This window comes from Grampus griseus (assembly GCF_964374135.1).
Source record: "Grampus griseus genome assembly, chromosome: 16".
Classification (NCBI taxonomy): Eukaryota; Metazoa; Chordata; class Mammalia; order Artiodactyla; family Delphinidae; genus Grampus; species Grampus griseus.
The window spans coordinates 56,803,630-56,821,401 of NC_139010.1; the positions used below are offsets into that span (position 1 = coordinate 56,803,630).

Here is a 17,772-nt window from a genome sequence, read left to right on the forward strand (position 1 = left end):
AAGGCTGCTGGCACCTGTAGCTAGTGGTGCATTTTACTGCCTCTCTGAGGTGTTAGACAGGAACCGGGAAGAACCAGGACTGGAGGCTCAATAGTGTTGTCAGTTCCTTGGGACTACTCAGTCAACAAACAATTATTGTGGTTTAATGAAAGGGAAATGAACACAGGGACCTTGAAGGAAGGGTCTGTATTCTTGTATCTGCCAAAGCACAGAGCACACAGCTATGCACGTGGCAGGTAGGCATACGTAGGATTTGTTTATTGATTTGACTGAGGTTGCTCTCAAGACTAAAGTCCTTGAATCAATTGCTTCTGAGTATAGCTAATGCTTATTATTGTCATTAACCCCCTTACCTAAGACCCTCTATCCATCCTTGAGACTCCTGCCTATCTCACTTCATTCATTTATTGAACTCTATGTGTTAGGCACTGTAGGTGCACGGACGAAAAAGAGAAAGTTCCTGCCTTTAGGAGTCCACAATCTAAAGTGAGAGGGCAAATTTTAAGAAGAATTCTTGATCAAAGTATATATACAGAATGTTTACTGTTTAATTGAATACCATTATGGTATTTCTTTGGTTTGAGTTTCCTTTTCAATCTGATCCAGCTAGCAAAAACTCCTTCAGAAACATAGGTTAACACTAATCACAGATCGTCAACCGCTCTTATATATCCTTAAGAATCTTTCCTCTGATTAGGCAGCCACAGGATCTCCTTTGGGGCTAGGACGGTTAAGCTCTCGTCTGCGACACAGCACCAGATAGGGTGCTTGCTCTAGCATGTAAAGGGGCTGCCTTGTCCAAATTTACATATCATTAGTTTTGGCATTAGATGAGAAACTAGGTCTAGAAAACAGTGGGGAGAGGAGGATTTATTGAAGGTATGCAAGGTGCTCCCAGAACTGAAGGAGAGGTGCAGGAGACCCATAGGTTTAGGGACCTCAAAGGTACAGGAACCATGGCCTTGATGCCCCTAGAATTCTCTCTTCTTCTTTCTGGGTGTAACCTTTATTCTCTCAGGTTCCTCCCTGGGATGGGGGATGGGGACATGTCTGTGGTAGTACTGTAATATAGTCTTACAACTCATGATCCAAGAGCAAAGGTAGAGCTTTCCTTAGATTCAGGATGAAAAATCTCAGATCAAGAAGCTGATTGGACAGTCTTAGGTCACAGAGAACCCCAGACTAATCCCTAGTGGCCAAAAGGATACTTTGGCAGCCCCAAAGGATCCTGTGATTAGAACAGTTCGCCAAAGGAGAAGGAATGTTCTTCCCAAAAGAAGGAATGAAGACAGTGTGGAGGTTCAAAGAGAAGATTCTGCTGCCCTATTCTGATGATTCCACCAGTGCAACGCCGCTCTCCAGAGTAGCTCCCAACCAGGTAGCCTCATTAGCCTGCTCATCCCACCACTGCCCACTCGTGGCCAGCAAACAGGGTGACCAAAACACTAGGGCATGTCAAAGGATACTGGGTAGTTGCCCATGACTTCATAGGGCTGTAATCCTATAAACAACATGGAAAGATGGCTGCTGAGGCGGAAGGGGTTCTTTTTGATGTACACAGTCACACATTTCCTTGGTTGACATAACCAAACACCAGTGACCTTATATGGTATCATCTACACTGGAAACGGACTTTAATCTTGACTTTCCCCTGTTCCTCCATTGAGGCACAGTCCAAGGGTCTGGCCTGGCTACTTGAGTGCATGTGGCTTATTGCACAAGCTTCTCTCCCCATAAACACACATCCCTATACTTCTCCATTTCACACCCAAGTGTCCCATGCTATAGAAATGTTTCTATTTTGCAAAAAGTAAATTAAAGCACCTCTGAAGAGATAAGGAAGAGAATCTCTTAAATACTACTTCCTTCAACTGCACATACCCTCCCAAGTCTTCTTGGTAATAGAAAAATAAGTTTTGGAGATCCTAAACCTACTGACAACCCCAGACTTATGTTTCCATCCAAATGATAGATTGCTGAAGGGCCTTATCACTACAAAACAAGTAGGTCCCAGATAAAACATATCTTTAATATATTACTGGGTACAAACTTAAGGGAAATCTCCACAAATTACCCCATCCCACAGAAAAGTGAGCCAAAACTAGATCTGGCAGCAATGAGTGGTAAACAAATAGGTTGAACTGGCAGCATGGTGGAGATGCTGAACCCTAGAATCCTACATTAAATCCTAAATTAACCCTTGGAGAGACCTATAGTGTTCCCAGGTTAGTAGGACCCCCAGGCCCTCGGCAGAGATAACTACAAATCCTCTCTGGTAAAAAGCATTTCCATTTTAGGGCCACAGATTTCCCACATTTTAAGATCAAGCAAATATACTAAGAAGGGAAGCCACTCCAAATAAGCATAAGAAAAAAACAAAAAGCTAAGGACACATTAAACCCCCAAGGACTATAGATATCAGAACTGTCAAATACAGAATATATCTATGTAAGAAATGTTTAACGGAACAAAGAATGAAATAAATGAGTAAGCAACAAGACACTATCAGAAATGACTGGGGAGATTTGCAAAAGGATATGAAACTCCTAGAAATGAGAAACAGTTTTTGAAATTAAAACTCAACAGTTTGGATGCAACTGAAGGAAGAATTAGTGAACTGGAAGATATACCCGGAAAGTTACCCAGGATGCAGCATCACAGAGAGACAGGAGATGAATAAAATGAAAAAGGTTAAGAGATTTGGAGACTAGCATGAGAAAACTTGACATGTCTGAGTGAAGTCCTATAAGGAGTGAGTAGAGAGAAGGGACAGAGTTTTAAAATGATGATGGCTGAGAACCATTAAGAGCTGATGAGAGACATGAATCCTCAGACTCAGGAAGCACATGCTGGGTTAAAAAAAAGACCCATATCAATACATATAGTAGTGAAACTGCAAAATCCAAAAGACAAAAAAGAGAGGCAAGAGACAGACCACCTACAAAGGAGTGACATTACTAGTGATTGGCATCTTAGCAACAAGTGACAGAGGAATAAAAACTGTCAGCCTAAAATTTTTGAATGCAGAAAAATTATCTTTCAAGAACGGAGATACAATAAATATATTTTTAGATTAAACAACAACTGAGAGATTTTACCAGCAACTGGCATTCAGTAAGAACAGCTAAAAGAGGTATGCTGGGAAGAAGAAAAATGATAGGAAGGTCTTTCTGAGATGTAAGAAGAAAAATGAGCAAATAAGATGGTAAAAATGGATAGTAATAAAAACACTGCTTTTAGATAAAAACAATAACAATAATTATAACTTACAGGGTTTGCAAAGGGCAAGACTAAAGTACTATATGTATACCAGGAAATGGTGTTCAGAGTTAAAGAGTACTAAAATCCCTGTATTGTTATAGAAAGGGGTTGATAATTTTAGAGTTTTTTAGGTTAAAAATGTACCATAAAATTTCAAATGGAACCACTAAAAGTACAGAAGTAGAGGGTATAAATCTCAAATCAGTAGAGGCAAAAAATGAAATTTCAAAAACAAGACTCTTTACCTCACAACCAAAAAAAAAAAAAGAGAAGCCCCTAAATCAATCAATTTTTAAAAAGCAAGAAAGAAAAAGAAAAGAAGCATTGAAAGCTTGGAAATTAAAAAAAATAAGATAATAGAAACAAGTTTAAACATATCAATGTTCCCATTAAATGGAATGGACTAACCTCATTAGTAACAGGACAGCAGAATGGTTAAACAGTTGAAACAAACATAAGCCACACTTATGCCACACTTATGCTGCATACAAGAAACATACCTAAAACACAGGGGCTTTGGAGAGTTCAAAGCAAAAGTATGGGAAAAAGATATTCCTGTCAAATATTAACAAAAGGAAAGATGGAGTGGCTATAATAACATCAGACCAAAAGCATAATTAGCGATGGCTGGGGTCACTTCATAATGATAATGGCTTTCATTCACCAGGAAAATATAAGAATTCTTAAGACACTGCAATATATACAAATAACAAATCATTATGTTGTATACCTGAAACTAATATAATGTTATTTGTCAATTATATCTCAATTTAAAAAAAAGAATTCTAAAATTGCATCTAATAAAGCAGCCTCAACATATACACAACAACACAGAACCACAGAAAGAAATGGACTACCGTTACGACGTGAACAACACAATTAACAAACCTAATTTAACGGGCACATATAGAATAACAGTTCCGCCTCTCACCATCTCTATGACTCTCAGCAGATCTCTGGGCCTTGATTTCCTCATCTGCAAAATGGGGATAACCCTATCTACAGTGCTTTCATCAAATCTAAAATATCATCAGGGATCAGACACCATTTTTTTATATATCTTTAGAGAAAAAAACCCTGCCAATTAAATGCAAGCTGCCAGTTGTAGGTCACATCCCAATTTTAGAGATGTTAAAATCACTAGGGGTAGGGGATTAAGAGGTACAAACTACTATATATAAAATAAGCTACAAGGATATGTTGTACAGCACAGGAAATGTAGCCAATATATAATAACTATAAATGGAGTATAATCTATAAAAATTTTAAATCACTGTGTTGTACACCCAAAACTAATACATAACATTGTAAATCAACTATATGTCGATAAAAAAGTGTGAAAAAATGTGTGACTTAGACTCAATTAAATACTACACATCGTATGGACTGCTGTGATGGTTTAAAGTGAGATGATGGAAGTAAAACACAAGACATTGCTTCTGCCCTCCACCCCTTCACAAGTTTAGTCTGCAAACAGGTGAAGGTAAACGAGGGGAGAGCATGTAAAAATCTGAAGTGGGGAATGTTTGCTTTTAGCTTCTTCACATCCTTGAATGCTTTCTTAGATACCTGCGCCTCAAAAGTCACTGATTCCTCAGAGGGAAAATTAAGTCAAAACCATAGCATTCTTGAAAGAAAGTGACTCACCAGGTCAGTAGCACTGGGGAGAAGGGGTGTATGAGGAAAAACACAAGAGAGGGAGGCAGGGGTCAGATTGGACCCCCAGAGCAGAAGTGATTCCAGGAGTGGAAATAGCACCTGTTCCAGAGGGAAGTGTGAGGTGAGCTTGGGAGAAGGAAGGGGAGGAGGAGGGAGGGGGGAGAGGAAGAAGGCCTGAGGCCTGTGAGGGTGCGGTGGAGGGTTGGTCTGGGCTCCTGCCTGCTGTGGGCCTGAACCTTGGGGAGCCTGGTGTGGGACGCAGTGGACAAGGAAGACCTTCCATCCAGCCCACCGCTTAAAAAAATGGGAGAAGAGAGTTTAAAGCAAAGTGACTGGAGACAGGGCATACATCTACTTTCTGCATGGATGAAAAATTCAGACTAAAAGTAGCTTTGCCGTTTTCAGCAAAGGCAATTTTAGTGTCTTAATTATATTACTATTTTGGAGCAGCTTTTTTTAAATACTCTTCAATACTCTGTGAAAATCAGTCTTTTGTTAAAATGCTTTAAAAAAAATTAATTTAAAAACAAACAAACAACAAAATCCAAATAAGCCTAAAGTTCTCTTCAACATGGAGAGGGCTTTGCCCCCTTGTTAAATAGACCTAACCTATCCTTCCTGTGACCATCCAAATGCCCCTCCAAGGCCTTTGTGATTCTCAGCCAGAAGTGCTCTCCACCTGCTCTGACCTCTCGGAATGTTTGCATCTCCCCAGGGGCACAAGTCACTTATGACCTCACCCAAGTGAGTGTGTTTGCCTCAGCAATGACAGTGAGATCTTTAAAAGTTCTGAACCCCTCTCCCCACCTCCGACCACCCATGGTACCAGGTGTCACACAGCGAGCTGCAGGGTGAATTAATGTGGATGGCCACCTAGGAATGAAGTGTGATGTAAGGGCTTCTTTCCAAAACCGAACCTGTTCTTAGGGGAATGTCACTGAATAAAAATAATACTTCTGTTGGTGATGTATTTCTTTTAAATATATTCTTTTATTCTTCTAAATAATATGTTTGTGGGTGGTGTATTTCTTTTATTGCTGTGAAATTAGTAAAATAATACTATTAAAATCTTCGGAGGTAACGGCCATTACCTCTCTGAGAAATGTCGCCAAGCACCTGACCTTTACCTAATGTATTAGTTTCATATTGCTGCTGTAACAAATCACCTCAAACCTAGTGGCATAAAACAATACAAGTTGATTATCTGACACTTCTGTATGTCCCAAGTCCAACGCTGGTCTGTGCTGAAATCAAGGTGTTGGCAGAGCTGCATTCCCTTCAAGAAGCTCTAGGGGGCTTCCCTGGTGGCACAGTGGTTGAGAGTCCGCCTGCCGATGCAGGGGACACGGGTTCGTGCCCCGGTCCGGGAAGATCCCACATGCCGCGGAGCGGCTGGGCCCGTGAGCCATGGCCACTGAGCCTGCGCGTCCGGAGGCTGTGCTCCACAATGGAAGAGGCCACAACAGTGAGAGGCCCGCGTACCACAAACAAACAAACAAACAAAAAGAAGCTCTAGGGATAAATCTATTTCCTTACCTTTTCCAGCTCCTAGAGGCCATTCACATTCCTTGTCTTGGGGCCACTCCCTCCATGGCCACTCTCACATCAGATCACTATGACCTCCTCTTCTGCCTCTCTTTTTCTACGTTTAAGGACTGTGACTACATTGGGCCCACTCAGATAATTCAGGATAATGTTCCTATCTTGAGGTCCTTAACTTAATCACCTCTGTGGAGTCCCTTTTGCCGTGCAAGGTCACATATTCATGATTCTGGGGTGTAGGACATGAGCATCTTTAGAAGGCCATTATTCTGCCTACCATACCTCCTGACACCTTGCTGTGTGTGTGTGTGTGTGTGTGTGTGTGTGTGTGTGTGTGTGTGTGTGTGTGACCAGGGTAACGACATAGGGGCCTCAGTCCTTTGAGCTGTCAGGAGAATCTGTGACTTGAGGTGGGGAGTGGCATTTTTGCCCATTGCTTCTGGCTGCCCAGGGCTGGGAAGAAGGAGGTTCAGATGTAGCCTTGAGATGTCTCTCAAAAACCTGTCATGCACTACTTAGTAACCCTTTTATAAAAGTTTTAAGAATGGGTTTAAAAGCCCTGGCTCCTGCTCCAGCTCCTGTCTTATTAGTATTCAAAATCAGGGGCAGGGCTTCCCTGGTGGTGCAGTGGTTGAGAGTCCACCTGCCGATGCAGGGGACACGGGTTCGTGCCCCGGTCTGGGAAGATCCCACATGCCACGGAGCGGCTGGGCCCGTGAGCCATGGCCGCTGAGCCTGCGCATCCGCAGCCTGTGCTCTGCAACGGGAGAGGTCACAACAGTGAGCGGCCCGCGTACCGCAAAAAAAAAAAAAAATCAGGGGCAGTCCATGCTTAACCATAGCAGAAGAGCTGGCACCCTGCAATCATTCTTCCATGATACCGAGGACAATGAATCTTAGGGTTAAGGGTGAACCATTTAAGAAATATATTTTTGCAGAGGAAGCTTTAGAGGAAGTCTTTTTAGCAGTTTGAATCAGAGTATTGAAGTTCCTCAATCCAGTTTTTAACAGCAGCAGCTTCTTTTACAGATGTAGAATAGGACTCCCCCCCCCTTCTTTATTACATCTAAATTGATAAAGTTCAGCCCCTGGAGCCTATGTGGCAGTACACACAGTAGGTGTTTGAATAGCTGTTGATATCAATAATCCCCCAAATTACCCTTTATTTCTAGGCTAGGAATACATAGAAAAAGATTGAGATTGGTAACATTGGCAATATCTATTAAGGTATAAAATGTACATATCATTCCCAGCATTTCCACTTCTTGGTATCGTCCCAGAGAAACATCCACATATGTGTGTAAGGATGTGCAGTACAGCATTGTCTGCAATGGTCACAGATTAGTGACAGCTTAAATGTCACTTGAGGAGTGGCAAAACAAATGTGGCACATCCACACTAAGTAACTTAAAAAAATTAAGTTAGGTCCATATGTTCGAACAATGAATATGTTACACTGAGAAAAGCAAGCTCTGGAACAATGTGTATCAGTTTGATTCCTCTTGAAATTACATATTTTTAAAAATATATATGTAACATAGAAATTTTCAGAAGTATAAGCACTAAACTGGAAACAATTGTTATTCTGGAAGGGGACTGGGATGAGCTTAGAGTAGGGATGGGAAGTTGGTAAAGATGGATTTTTACTTTCATCTATATTGTGTGGATTTGTTTTTTTTTTTGCGGTATGCGGGCCTCTCACTGTTGTGGCCTCTCCCGTTGTGGAGCACAGGCTCCGGACGCGCAGGCTCAGCGGCCATGGCTCCCGGGCCCAGCCGCTTCGCGGCATGTGGGATCTTCCCGGACCGGGGCACGAACCCGTGTCCCCTGCATCGGCAGGCGGACTCTCAACCACTGCGCCACCAGGGAAGCCCCGTGTGTGGATTTTTTTGCAATAAAACATTTGTGTTATCAAAATGTAAAAGGTATTTTAAATTAAAAAAAGAGGAACTGAAATAATCTAACTTTTTAAGTTATCAAAACTGATGATCAAATCTATTAGAACGTCATATTGGTATTTTACAAAACAGCTAAGACTGAAAGTTCAAAAGTACTTTTCCTATTTTGTTGAAAGTATGTGTGTGTATGTATATGTACTGTATATATTTATATTTACTACATACACCTAAATATTTGTACATGGATACTACATCTATCTACTATGTCTATCTATACACACTATATACATCTATATATACTGCATATATCTATATATGCTGGTAATAAAATGCATAAATGCTGCTTTGGTTTAATCATAGATAAATATCTCATTCTTTATCATTGTTCTTATTACTTATAATGGCAAAAATATCTCCTATATGATTATGATTAATCTGGTAACTGAATACTGTTTGCCTTTAAAATAATTCGATTAATTTTAGTAAATTAAAAAAGTTTTCTGACACAGTTGCAAAATTAAGAAAAAATGAAACGCTGGTTTACAATACGTAGCATCCCTTTAAAAGAAACCCTTCCAAGTGTGAAGAATGCGTTAAGGTTTTATCAAGTGAATGCTCTTTGTGTAGAAAAACTGATCTAAATCATGATTTAAACTTTAGAACCACTACAATCTTTCCATTTGGGCAAAACTTCTTGGAAACTGACAGGGTAGAGGGGTTATTTCAGACCTCTGGGGATATCCCAGGAAACAAAATCTCCTCTAAAGGAATTGTGCAAGATTGACACCAACAGGGATTCCTTTCCAGACTGCGTGAGACTGTAGATTGGGTATTTAGTGCCACTGAGAAAAGGAGAAGCCACCAGGCTTTTTCTTTACCCAGGGAACCCGTCTCGAAGATATTCAATGGTCTGTGCCTGCGCCGACATCTCCTGGGGGTGATCAAATCCTCCCCCTTCCCCCGCAAAGAGGAGACTGTACCCAGACCCGCGATCACGCACCTGCCGGTTAACAGATCAGCCCTCCACATGCAGAGGCACTCGCCCAGCTGTGTCGGAGGATCAGAGCCGGCCCTCTCCCTCCCCCACCCCTGCGGAGCAAAGGGCGGTCATTTTCTGCTCCTCCCAGAGTCAGAAGTGTGCACATGCCTTCCATCACAATTAACTTAAGACTCTGAAACAACACAAACTCACCCACAACACGCTCAAAATCAATGCCATCAATACCCAGAAGGAGGATACCAAAAAGGCAAAACAAAACAAATCTATTCAGAGAGTAAATACTCAAAGCAACAGGGCTGGAGTCAGACACACTACAAGGTCAACAAATCCAAGACTAGTTCAAGTGTGGGCATTTTATAAACTGAAGAGCTGCCCAATATCCCAGGGGTCAGAAACGCAAAGGCCTTCAGGTGCCAGCTAACGGAAAGGTCTATAAGATAATAGAGGGGGGTCCTGTCAGGAGCTGGACTGCAGGTGCCCAGGTAAAGGCATTCACATTCAATTTTTAAAAATTTCAATTCCTGCTGTGTGATTCCTAAACAGAGTCTACCATCAAACAGAGTTAAATATGGGTGCAGGGTGGATAAAACTGAATGCAAGTCAAAGTCAGATATGTTGCCAAGGAGTCCACAGGGCATGAAAGGCAGGGCAGTGATCCTAGCTGTCATTATTTGAAAGGGTAGTGACCACTTGGTTTAAATCTTCAAAGGTAACAGCAAAACAAAAGTTAAAAGAAATGGCTTACTAAGCTCGAATATGAGGGATTCAGATTAGTCACATAGATTCTTGACATAAGTAACTGAGCTGGATTACGAAAAGATTGCACACATTCCCTTGGAAGGCTCTAAATAAAGGGAGCCTCCAAAAACAATAGGTGTGACCTTATTGGAAGGCAAGGGGTGGACCGAATGACCTGCCAAGGTCCTGATTTAAATATGTCTGTATAGTCAGCCCCTGGTTATCCAGCCCAAAGAAGAAGACAGTGACAAATCATCCTAAGCTGAAGATAATAAAGAGTTATATTTGCCTTTGGAATGTATTTTGGTACTTAAATTAGAACGTGTCTTTCTGATGCTCTGAGAATTCACAATGCGTCAATAACAGCCACAAAGGAGGCCTGACCTGGAGCTGGGAGGCTGCCCAATTTCGCCATCCTGTCCTCTATGTAAATCTTCCTCTTTGCTGGTGGTGAGCAATGTCATCTTTTAGAAGAACACCTGGCAGCCCAAGTTTTCTCAGACAGGGGCTGCCTGGCTCAGCCCTTCGCTGGGAGAAGAGACAAGGGCCTTTCCCTGGTCTCTGGCTGATTCAGAATAAAGGCCCAGGATGGTCTGGTTCTTGCTTCTAGAGGATGACTCCAAAGTGCTACAGGCCCCACAGGAAGCAGCAAGCTAGACAAGGTTTAGACATCTACTCTAAACTGCCTACGAATGATGGTCTAGCTGCTCTGCCACAGAAGACACAAAAGCAAATTTCTTGAGTTCCTTGGAAGAGAAAGAGAAAAAGGTTTCACTGAAAAGGAAGGTGAAATGCATGCCCAGCACTGGGAAAGCAAGAAGCTGGGTGCTCAGGAGATGCAGTAACAATCCCCTGCCCCTCAAAGGATGGGTGGGATGGAAATCTGAGCTTGCCACCCATTGTCCAATGAAAGGAGAACCTGGTCATCATTGTGGGGGCCCAGGAGGAGGGAAAGATAGGAAGAAGGGAAGTTGCCTCACTGTTCTCTGTCCTCTGTCAGCTCCCAGTGCCTACCAGAGGGAGGCTGGTGTCATCTGGGAGGAGGCAGGGCCAACTAGAACATCTCAGAAGTGCATCACCGCCCCTTACCCAGAGACCCTGGCAGAGTGGCACAGGCTCCAGGAAGCAGGATTTGGCCAGGAAGGCTTCTATTGGACTCAGAGAGTGACTGGACAGTCACAGAACAGAACACAGACAAGCTGCTTGGCTCCGGCCCTGCACAGGTCACCCCCGGCAATAAGGGTCATTACAACCATTCCTATTTCCCCCTTTTCTATCACACTCTGCTCTTTAGTTTTCCTTCCGAAGTCCCAGACAGTGCTGTCTAATTTAAATGTGGCTGTATAATATTAAAATGAAATAAAATGAAAAATCCAGTTCCTTGGTCACAGTAGCCACATCTCAAGTGCTCAACAGCCACACGTGGCCAGTGGACGCCATATTGGACAGAACCAAGATAGAACTTCTACATCATCGTAGAAAGTTCTATCTGTCAGCACACTAATCTAGACTTCCATGAGATCTAGAATCTAGGAACTTCTACTCTTCACGGTGTACAAGAAAAGAATAAATGAAAGAAGAAATGCACTTACAAAGTATCTTTTCTATACATCATCAGCACTAATCCTCACCACTGCCCTGTATGGTAGGCAGGGGTAGATTTCAACATGCCCATTTTACAGATGAGGAAAGTGGGGGCTGTGTAGTTAAGTAACTTGCACAAGGCTCACAACTATTGGATGACACAGGATTAAAACCAGGTTTTCCAGTGCCAAAGTCAGTGGTTTCTACTGTCACATGCAACTGCTACAAATAATGTTACTTGCCATTTACTTTGTTCAGTGCTGCCATAAAAGCTCCAGCCTTCTAGAATGAGGTTGACAGGGCCCTGGAGTGTATTTATTGATTGGCTGGTTTTTGAAGTGATAACTAAACTTTGTACAATGTAGTTTAGCAGCTCTATAGTTAGGGAGCCGTGGGGTTCAAATCCTGACTCATCCACTTACTATTTACTTGATAGAGGGCAAGTTACTCACCATCTCTGAATCCTACTTTCCTTTTCTTGTATATTTACTGCATAGTGTTGTCAGGAGGATTAAATAAGACAGTGCGTGGAAAGGCTTAGCACAGTGCCTGGCACATATCAGTGCTCCATAAATAAGGATTATCAATGGTGACTGGCAGAATTTACAATGCACTCACGTACAACAGCGATTGAACCTTCACAATGGGGGGCGTCTTGCTATCTCCATTTCTGCAGATGATACATCTGAATCTTGGTGCGTAAGGGGCTGACTCAAGGTCATGCAACTAGAAAGCTGCAGATCTAAGGCATGAACTCAAGCTATTTGGACTCCAAATCTTTTCTTGATACACAATGTTGCGTCTCAGGAGAGAAGGGACCGGGGGCGCCGAGGCATGATTTAGAGGAAGTTTAACTATCCTTCTTCATCGCCAACTTCCCCCCTTCTCTGAAACAGGCAATTCACGTTTTCTTAGTCTTGTGTAAAATGCTGTGCAAAGGCAGCTTTGAGCATCCCCTTCTACCATAATTGTCACCCTTAAATCCCTCGTATATAGAGACTCTAGTGTCTCACTGGTGAGGAAGTAACACCTGCATAACCAAGGAGGCCAAAATATGAACAGAGTGCCTTGAAGCAGGGCATTCAAATCTTCTCCCTGGAAAGCCTGTGGATTAAGCACTTTTCTTCCAATCTACCCTCCATCCCAACTCACTGCTACAGCAAAAAGGCAAGGACACAGCCTACCAGAACCCAGCTGAGTCCGGCCAAGACCCAAGTGCATGAGAATGTGTGTTGTTGCAAGCCCCTGGGCGTTTGGAGCTATTTGTCATCTGGCCCTATTACAGCAAAAGCTGACTAATGTATCTGTCAAACCCAGGGCGGGAGGTACTTACCCTGCCACGACAATCTCAAAGTCCCCGTCGTGGTCCACATCAGTCACCGCCACTCCATAGTTGAGCTGGGTGGGGTTGCTGTCATAGTCAGGGGGCAGGACTGAGTTGGTGACGGCCGTGAACATGGGTTCAGCGCGCAGGGACCCCTCAGTCAGGGGCAGAAGCCACAGCAGCAGCAGGAACAGAAACATCTGGAACATCTGAAACCAAAAGTTACAAATGTTAGGTGCAGCAGTACCTTTCTTCCCTGTTCCTGGAGGGCTTGGCAACTCCTAGGCTGCCACTTTTCCACAAGACCTGTCCCGACTATGCTCTTTAAAACTGCAACCTGTCCCCATCATGTCAGGTCACCCTTATCCTGCTCTGCCTTTTCTTTTTCTACAGCACCTATCACTTTATAACATGCTGGATGACTTCCTCATTCATCATGTTTTGTTATTTAGTGTCTGTCTCCCTCAGCCAGAACATAAGCTCCACCAGGGCAAGGCTCTCTGTTTCGTTCATGTATGCACTCAAAGCCAAGGACAGTGTCTGGCACAAAAGAGGCACTCAGTACATATTTAGGAAGGAAGGAAGGAAGGAAGGAAAGGGAGGGAGGGAGGAAGGAAGGAAGGAAGGAAGGAAGGAAAGGGAGGGAGGGAGGAAGGAAGGAAGGAAGGAAGGAAGGAAAGGGAGGGAGGGAGGAAGGAAGGAAGGAAGGAGGGAAGGAAGGAAGGAGGGAAGGAAAGGGAGGGAGGGAGGGAGGGAGGGAGGGAGGGAAGGAAGAAATGGTAGAGTATAAACACATGGGCATCTCCCATCCTCTGGGAGAAAGGCTGGGAGAATGAAGAAAACAACAGATCTCAGACAGTCCAGGGGTGGGTGAGAGCCCCATGAGGGTCCATGTCTAGAACAATAGTAGAGGCAGTAAAGGATTATCCTTCTGTGGGACCTACCCCAGAGGCAGCCTGGAGGGAATCTGTGACTTGGAAGGTTCCCCTGCCAAGGTCCCTCCCTAGGGCAGCTGGCCGTCGCCTCCGGACCAGGAAGCAGTCAGTTATGGAATGTATTCCAGCAGGATCTGGCGAGCGGCACATCATTCACTTGGAGAAATTAAACCATTGTGTGTGTGTTTTATTATAAATTAATTATGTATAATCCATTGTATAATTCATTATTGTATCTCTAACATAACTCAGGGTGTTGCCAAACAGCCTGGAGCTGCGAGAGCTGGTGGCAGGCACGCAGGAGACAGATGAGAGTGGCCAAGGAGGTGGAAGAACTCCATCCTTTCCTGACGTGAGCCAGGGAGACACTGAGAACGCTACAGATAGCACCACCCCGAGCTGCTGCCCGCAGGCTTAGAATCAGAACGCTGAGAGTGTTCCAAAGGCTCCCCTGGGACAAGGCCCACAAGGCCTGCACAGGCAGCCCCGCAGGCAAGGCGGTGCCTTCCTGCCTACAGAGGGCGGCACACCTCTTCCTGATGGAACTTCTCCTGCTGGCTTGTCAGTGTGGCTGGCAGCCAAGAGCAAGGCTGAGTGAGGCTGATGTCTTAATGAAGAGAAGACCTGAAGACTGACTCCCCAGATGGAGACAGACATTCCTGCCAGCAAAGGAGCCTGCTCCAGTTCAGGACCCAGAGACCAAAAGGAAGGGCCCAGGCACTGTCTACGGAGCCAAACGTGATTCAGAAGCCTTCCTAATGCCTCGCTGGGGAGGCTGGAGAGAGGCACGGGGCAGGGCTCTAACTGCAGGGCAGAAACTAACCTCGGCGAGCCTTCCTGGGAAGAAAGTTCTCGTAGCGTGCTTAGAGGGCACATGCTGGGTGTTGCACTATCAGAATGAGGTCAGTCCCAATTACAGAGATGTCTGAGCACAACAGCAGCATCTACTGGGCTGTCTAGTCGCTAAAGGCAAACACATCACTCCGAGAGTTCTGCAACTTGGCAAGAAGTTTGGTTGCATAAAGGAAACTCATAATTGGATTAATGAGCAGCTGGGGTGGGGTGGGGGAATGAGAAGCTAAAGAGTATTTAACAACCAGGTTAGCCATGCTGAAATGTAGCATGATCTGAAGGTCACAGGACTTTTCAAGGTATGAATTCTATTGTAGGGATGGCAGATGAGTTTCAACTTGACAGAAAAAACTGACTGGCAGTGGCTTGAAAGAGTACTGTGGTCAGCTTACAACATTTGCAATCAATGGGCATGAAGGAAAAACTGGTATTGGGCATGCATTCTAGAAGCTATTAAGTTCCTCCCAGGCACTACTACACTTGCAGTTTGGGTCACTGCCACCAGGGAGGCAGGTCCTATTAGGGTAATATAAGCATCTGGTAAAGTTTTCTAACGAAGGCCACGAGGGGCAAGAACCGTGATCCAGCCTCTTGATTTTTACCTTTGTTTGAAAAGTAGAACTTTTAATTAAAGGAGACATCTGAAAGAAATAGCTCCTCTGTGTTATCCAGTTCCAGATAAATAACCTAAAGCAAGATTAAACAGAAATAATACACCTGTGGGATGACCTCTGTTTTGCTTGGTGACCTTGAACAAGTCACAGCCTTGCTGGGTCCCAGCTTGATTCTCCAAAATGAGGGTCTGGGAGGAGATCTCTAAAGGTCCTTTCCGGCTCTAAAATTCTATGATGAATTAAAGGATTCCTTTTAGAAGCAGACCTTCGGCAGTTTTTCTTCCCAGCTTCTTCTATAAACTTCAGACCAACCTGTGTGGTTTTCCTTTCTGAGCATATTAAACATATTTTGAGCAAAACAGCTATTCAGCAGAGCTCTGTAGCAGTTCCCTTGCAGGGGCCAAGCCCAGACAGGAACGTGCCATCATTAGTGTGGAACCGGAGGCACTAGGCATGAGCAGACCAGTGGACGGCCTCCCCCCGGGGGGGTGGGCTGAGAGTGGAGCAGGGAGAGCAATTCCTTTATATTTCATTCTTCTGACATGCCAAAGGCTCCCAGGGCTGCTCAGCAGCAGCTGAAAGTTAGAGGGTCAGCCGAGGGCCTGCTGGGAAACAGTTGTGGTGGGAAACTTAGGAAAAGGCCTGGTAAATATCCCCCCTCTAGCTCAGGGCTCAGATGAAGGAAATCACTGAAATGCTCCTCTACACTCTGGCTACTCAGTGGTCGCCAGACCAACGGCAGCGGCATTAGCGAGGAGTTTGTTAGAAATGCAGAATCTTGGGCCCTACCCCAGACCTAATAAATCAGAATGTGCATTTTAACACGATTTCAGGTGATCTGAATGCACGTTAAAATTTGAGAAACATTGCTCGACCTTAGCTGTACGTTGGAATCACTTGGGGAGCTTTAAAAAATACCGTTGTCTGAAAATGATTTCTTGGATATGACACCAAAAGAACAGGTGACAGAAGAAAAAAGAGATTACATGGACTGCATCAAAATTTAAAACTTTTGGGGACCACAGGACACTATCAATAGAGTGAAAAGGCAACCCATGTAATGGGAGAAAATATTTGCAAATCATATATCTGATAAGGGATTAATATCCAAAATATATAAAGAAGTCCTACAACTCAGCAACAACAACAAAACAATCCAATTCAAAATGGGTAAAGGACTTGAATAAACATTTCTCCAAAGAAGATATACAATTGGTCAATAAGTATATGAAAAGATGCTCAACATCACTAATCATTAGGGAAATGCAACTCAAACCCACAGTGAGATAATACTTCACACCCATTAGAATGGCTATAATCAAAAAAACAGGAAATAACAATTGTTAGTGAGGACGTGGAGAAATTGGGACCCTTATGCATTGCTGATAGGACTATAAAATGGTGCAGCTGCTGTGGGAAACTGCTGTGCAGCAGTTCCTCAAAAAATCCAAAAAACAATTACCATGTGATGCAGCAATTCCATTTCTGGGTATATACCCAAAAGAATTGAAAGAGGGGACTGGAACAGATATCTGTGTACTCAAGTTCGTAATTGCATTATTCACAGTGGCCACAAGCAACCCAAGTGTCCATCAATCCATATGTCCAAAGTGTGGCATGTTCACACAATGGAATATGATATGCCTTAAAAAGGAAGGAACTTCTGACACGTGCTACAACATGGATGAACCTAGAAGACATCATGCTAAGTGAAATAAGCCAGTCATACAAACACTGTATGATCCCACTTATACGAGGTACCTGGAATAGTCAAATTCATAGAGGCAGAAAGGAGAGTGGTGGTTACCAGGGGCTGGGGGGACAGGGGAATGGGGAGTTAGTGTTTCACGGTTATGGAGTTTCAGTTTGGGAAGATGAAAAGTTCTGGAGATGGATGGTGGTGATGTTTGCACGACAACGTGAATGCATTTAATATCACTGAACTATATACTTATAAATGGTCAGAATGGAAGTTTTATGTTATGTATATTTTACCATAATAAAAAAATACTCACGCCTGGTCTCATCCCAAGATATTCTCACTCACTTGGCATAGGACGCAGCAGGGGCATCAGAATTTTAAAAGCTCCCTACATGATTCTAACATGTTGCAAAATTTGACAATTTATACCAGTGCTCCAGTGCTTCTCAAACTTTAATATGTACATGGATCACCGGGTGGTCTTGTTAAAATGCAGATTCTGATTCAGCTGATCTGCAGGAGAGCCCAAGATTATATATTTTGAACAAGCTCCCATGTGATTCTGACCGTCCTGGTCCATAAACTACATGTTGAATAGCCAGGGTTAAGAAACCATACTATATATATACTCTTGTTTCTCTTCATATCGAATAAATCTTTCGC

At 43.5% G+C, this 17,772-nt stretch overlaps 1 protein-coding gene across 1 annotated transcript in view; it reads right to left on the reverse strand.

Moving 5' to 3' along the window:
• Positions 1-17,772, reverse strand: part of CRTAC1 (cartilage acidic protein 1) — a 134,143-nt gene that overhangs the window by 103,193 nt on the left and 13,178 nt on the right. Inside the window, exon 2 of the mRNA XM_082673356.1 lies at positions 13,016-13,215. Coding sequence (XP_082529482.1) covers positions 13,016-13,215 — 200 coding nt within the window. The remainder of the gene's footprint in view (positions 1-13,015; positions 13,216-17,772) is intronic.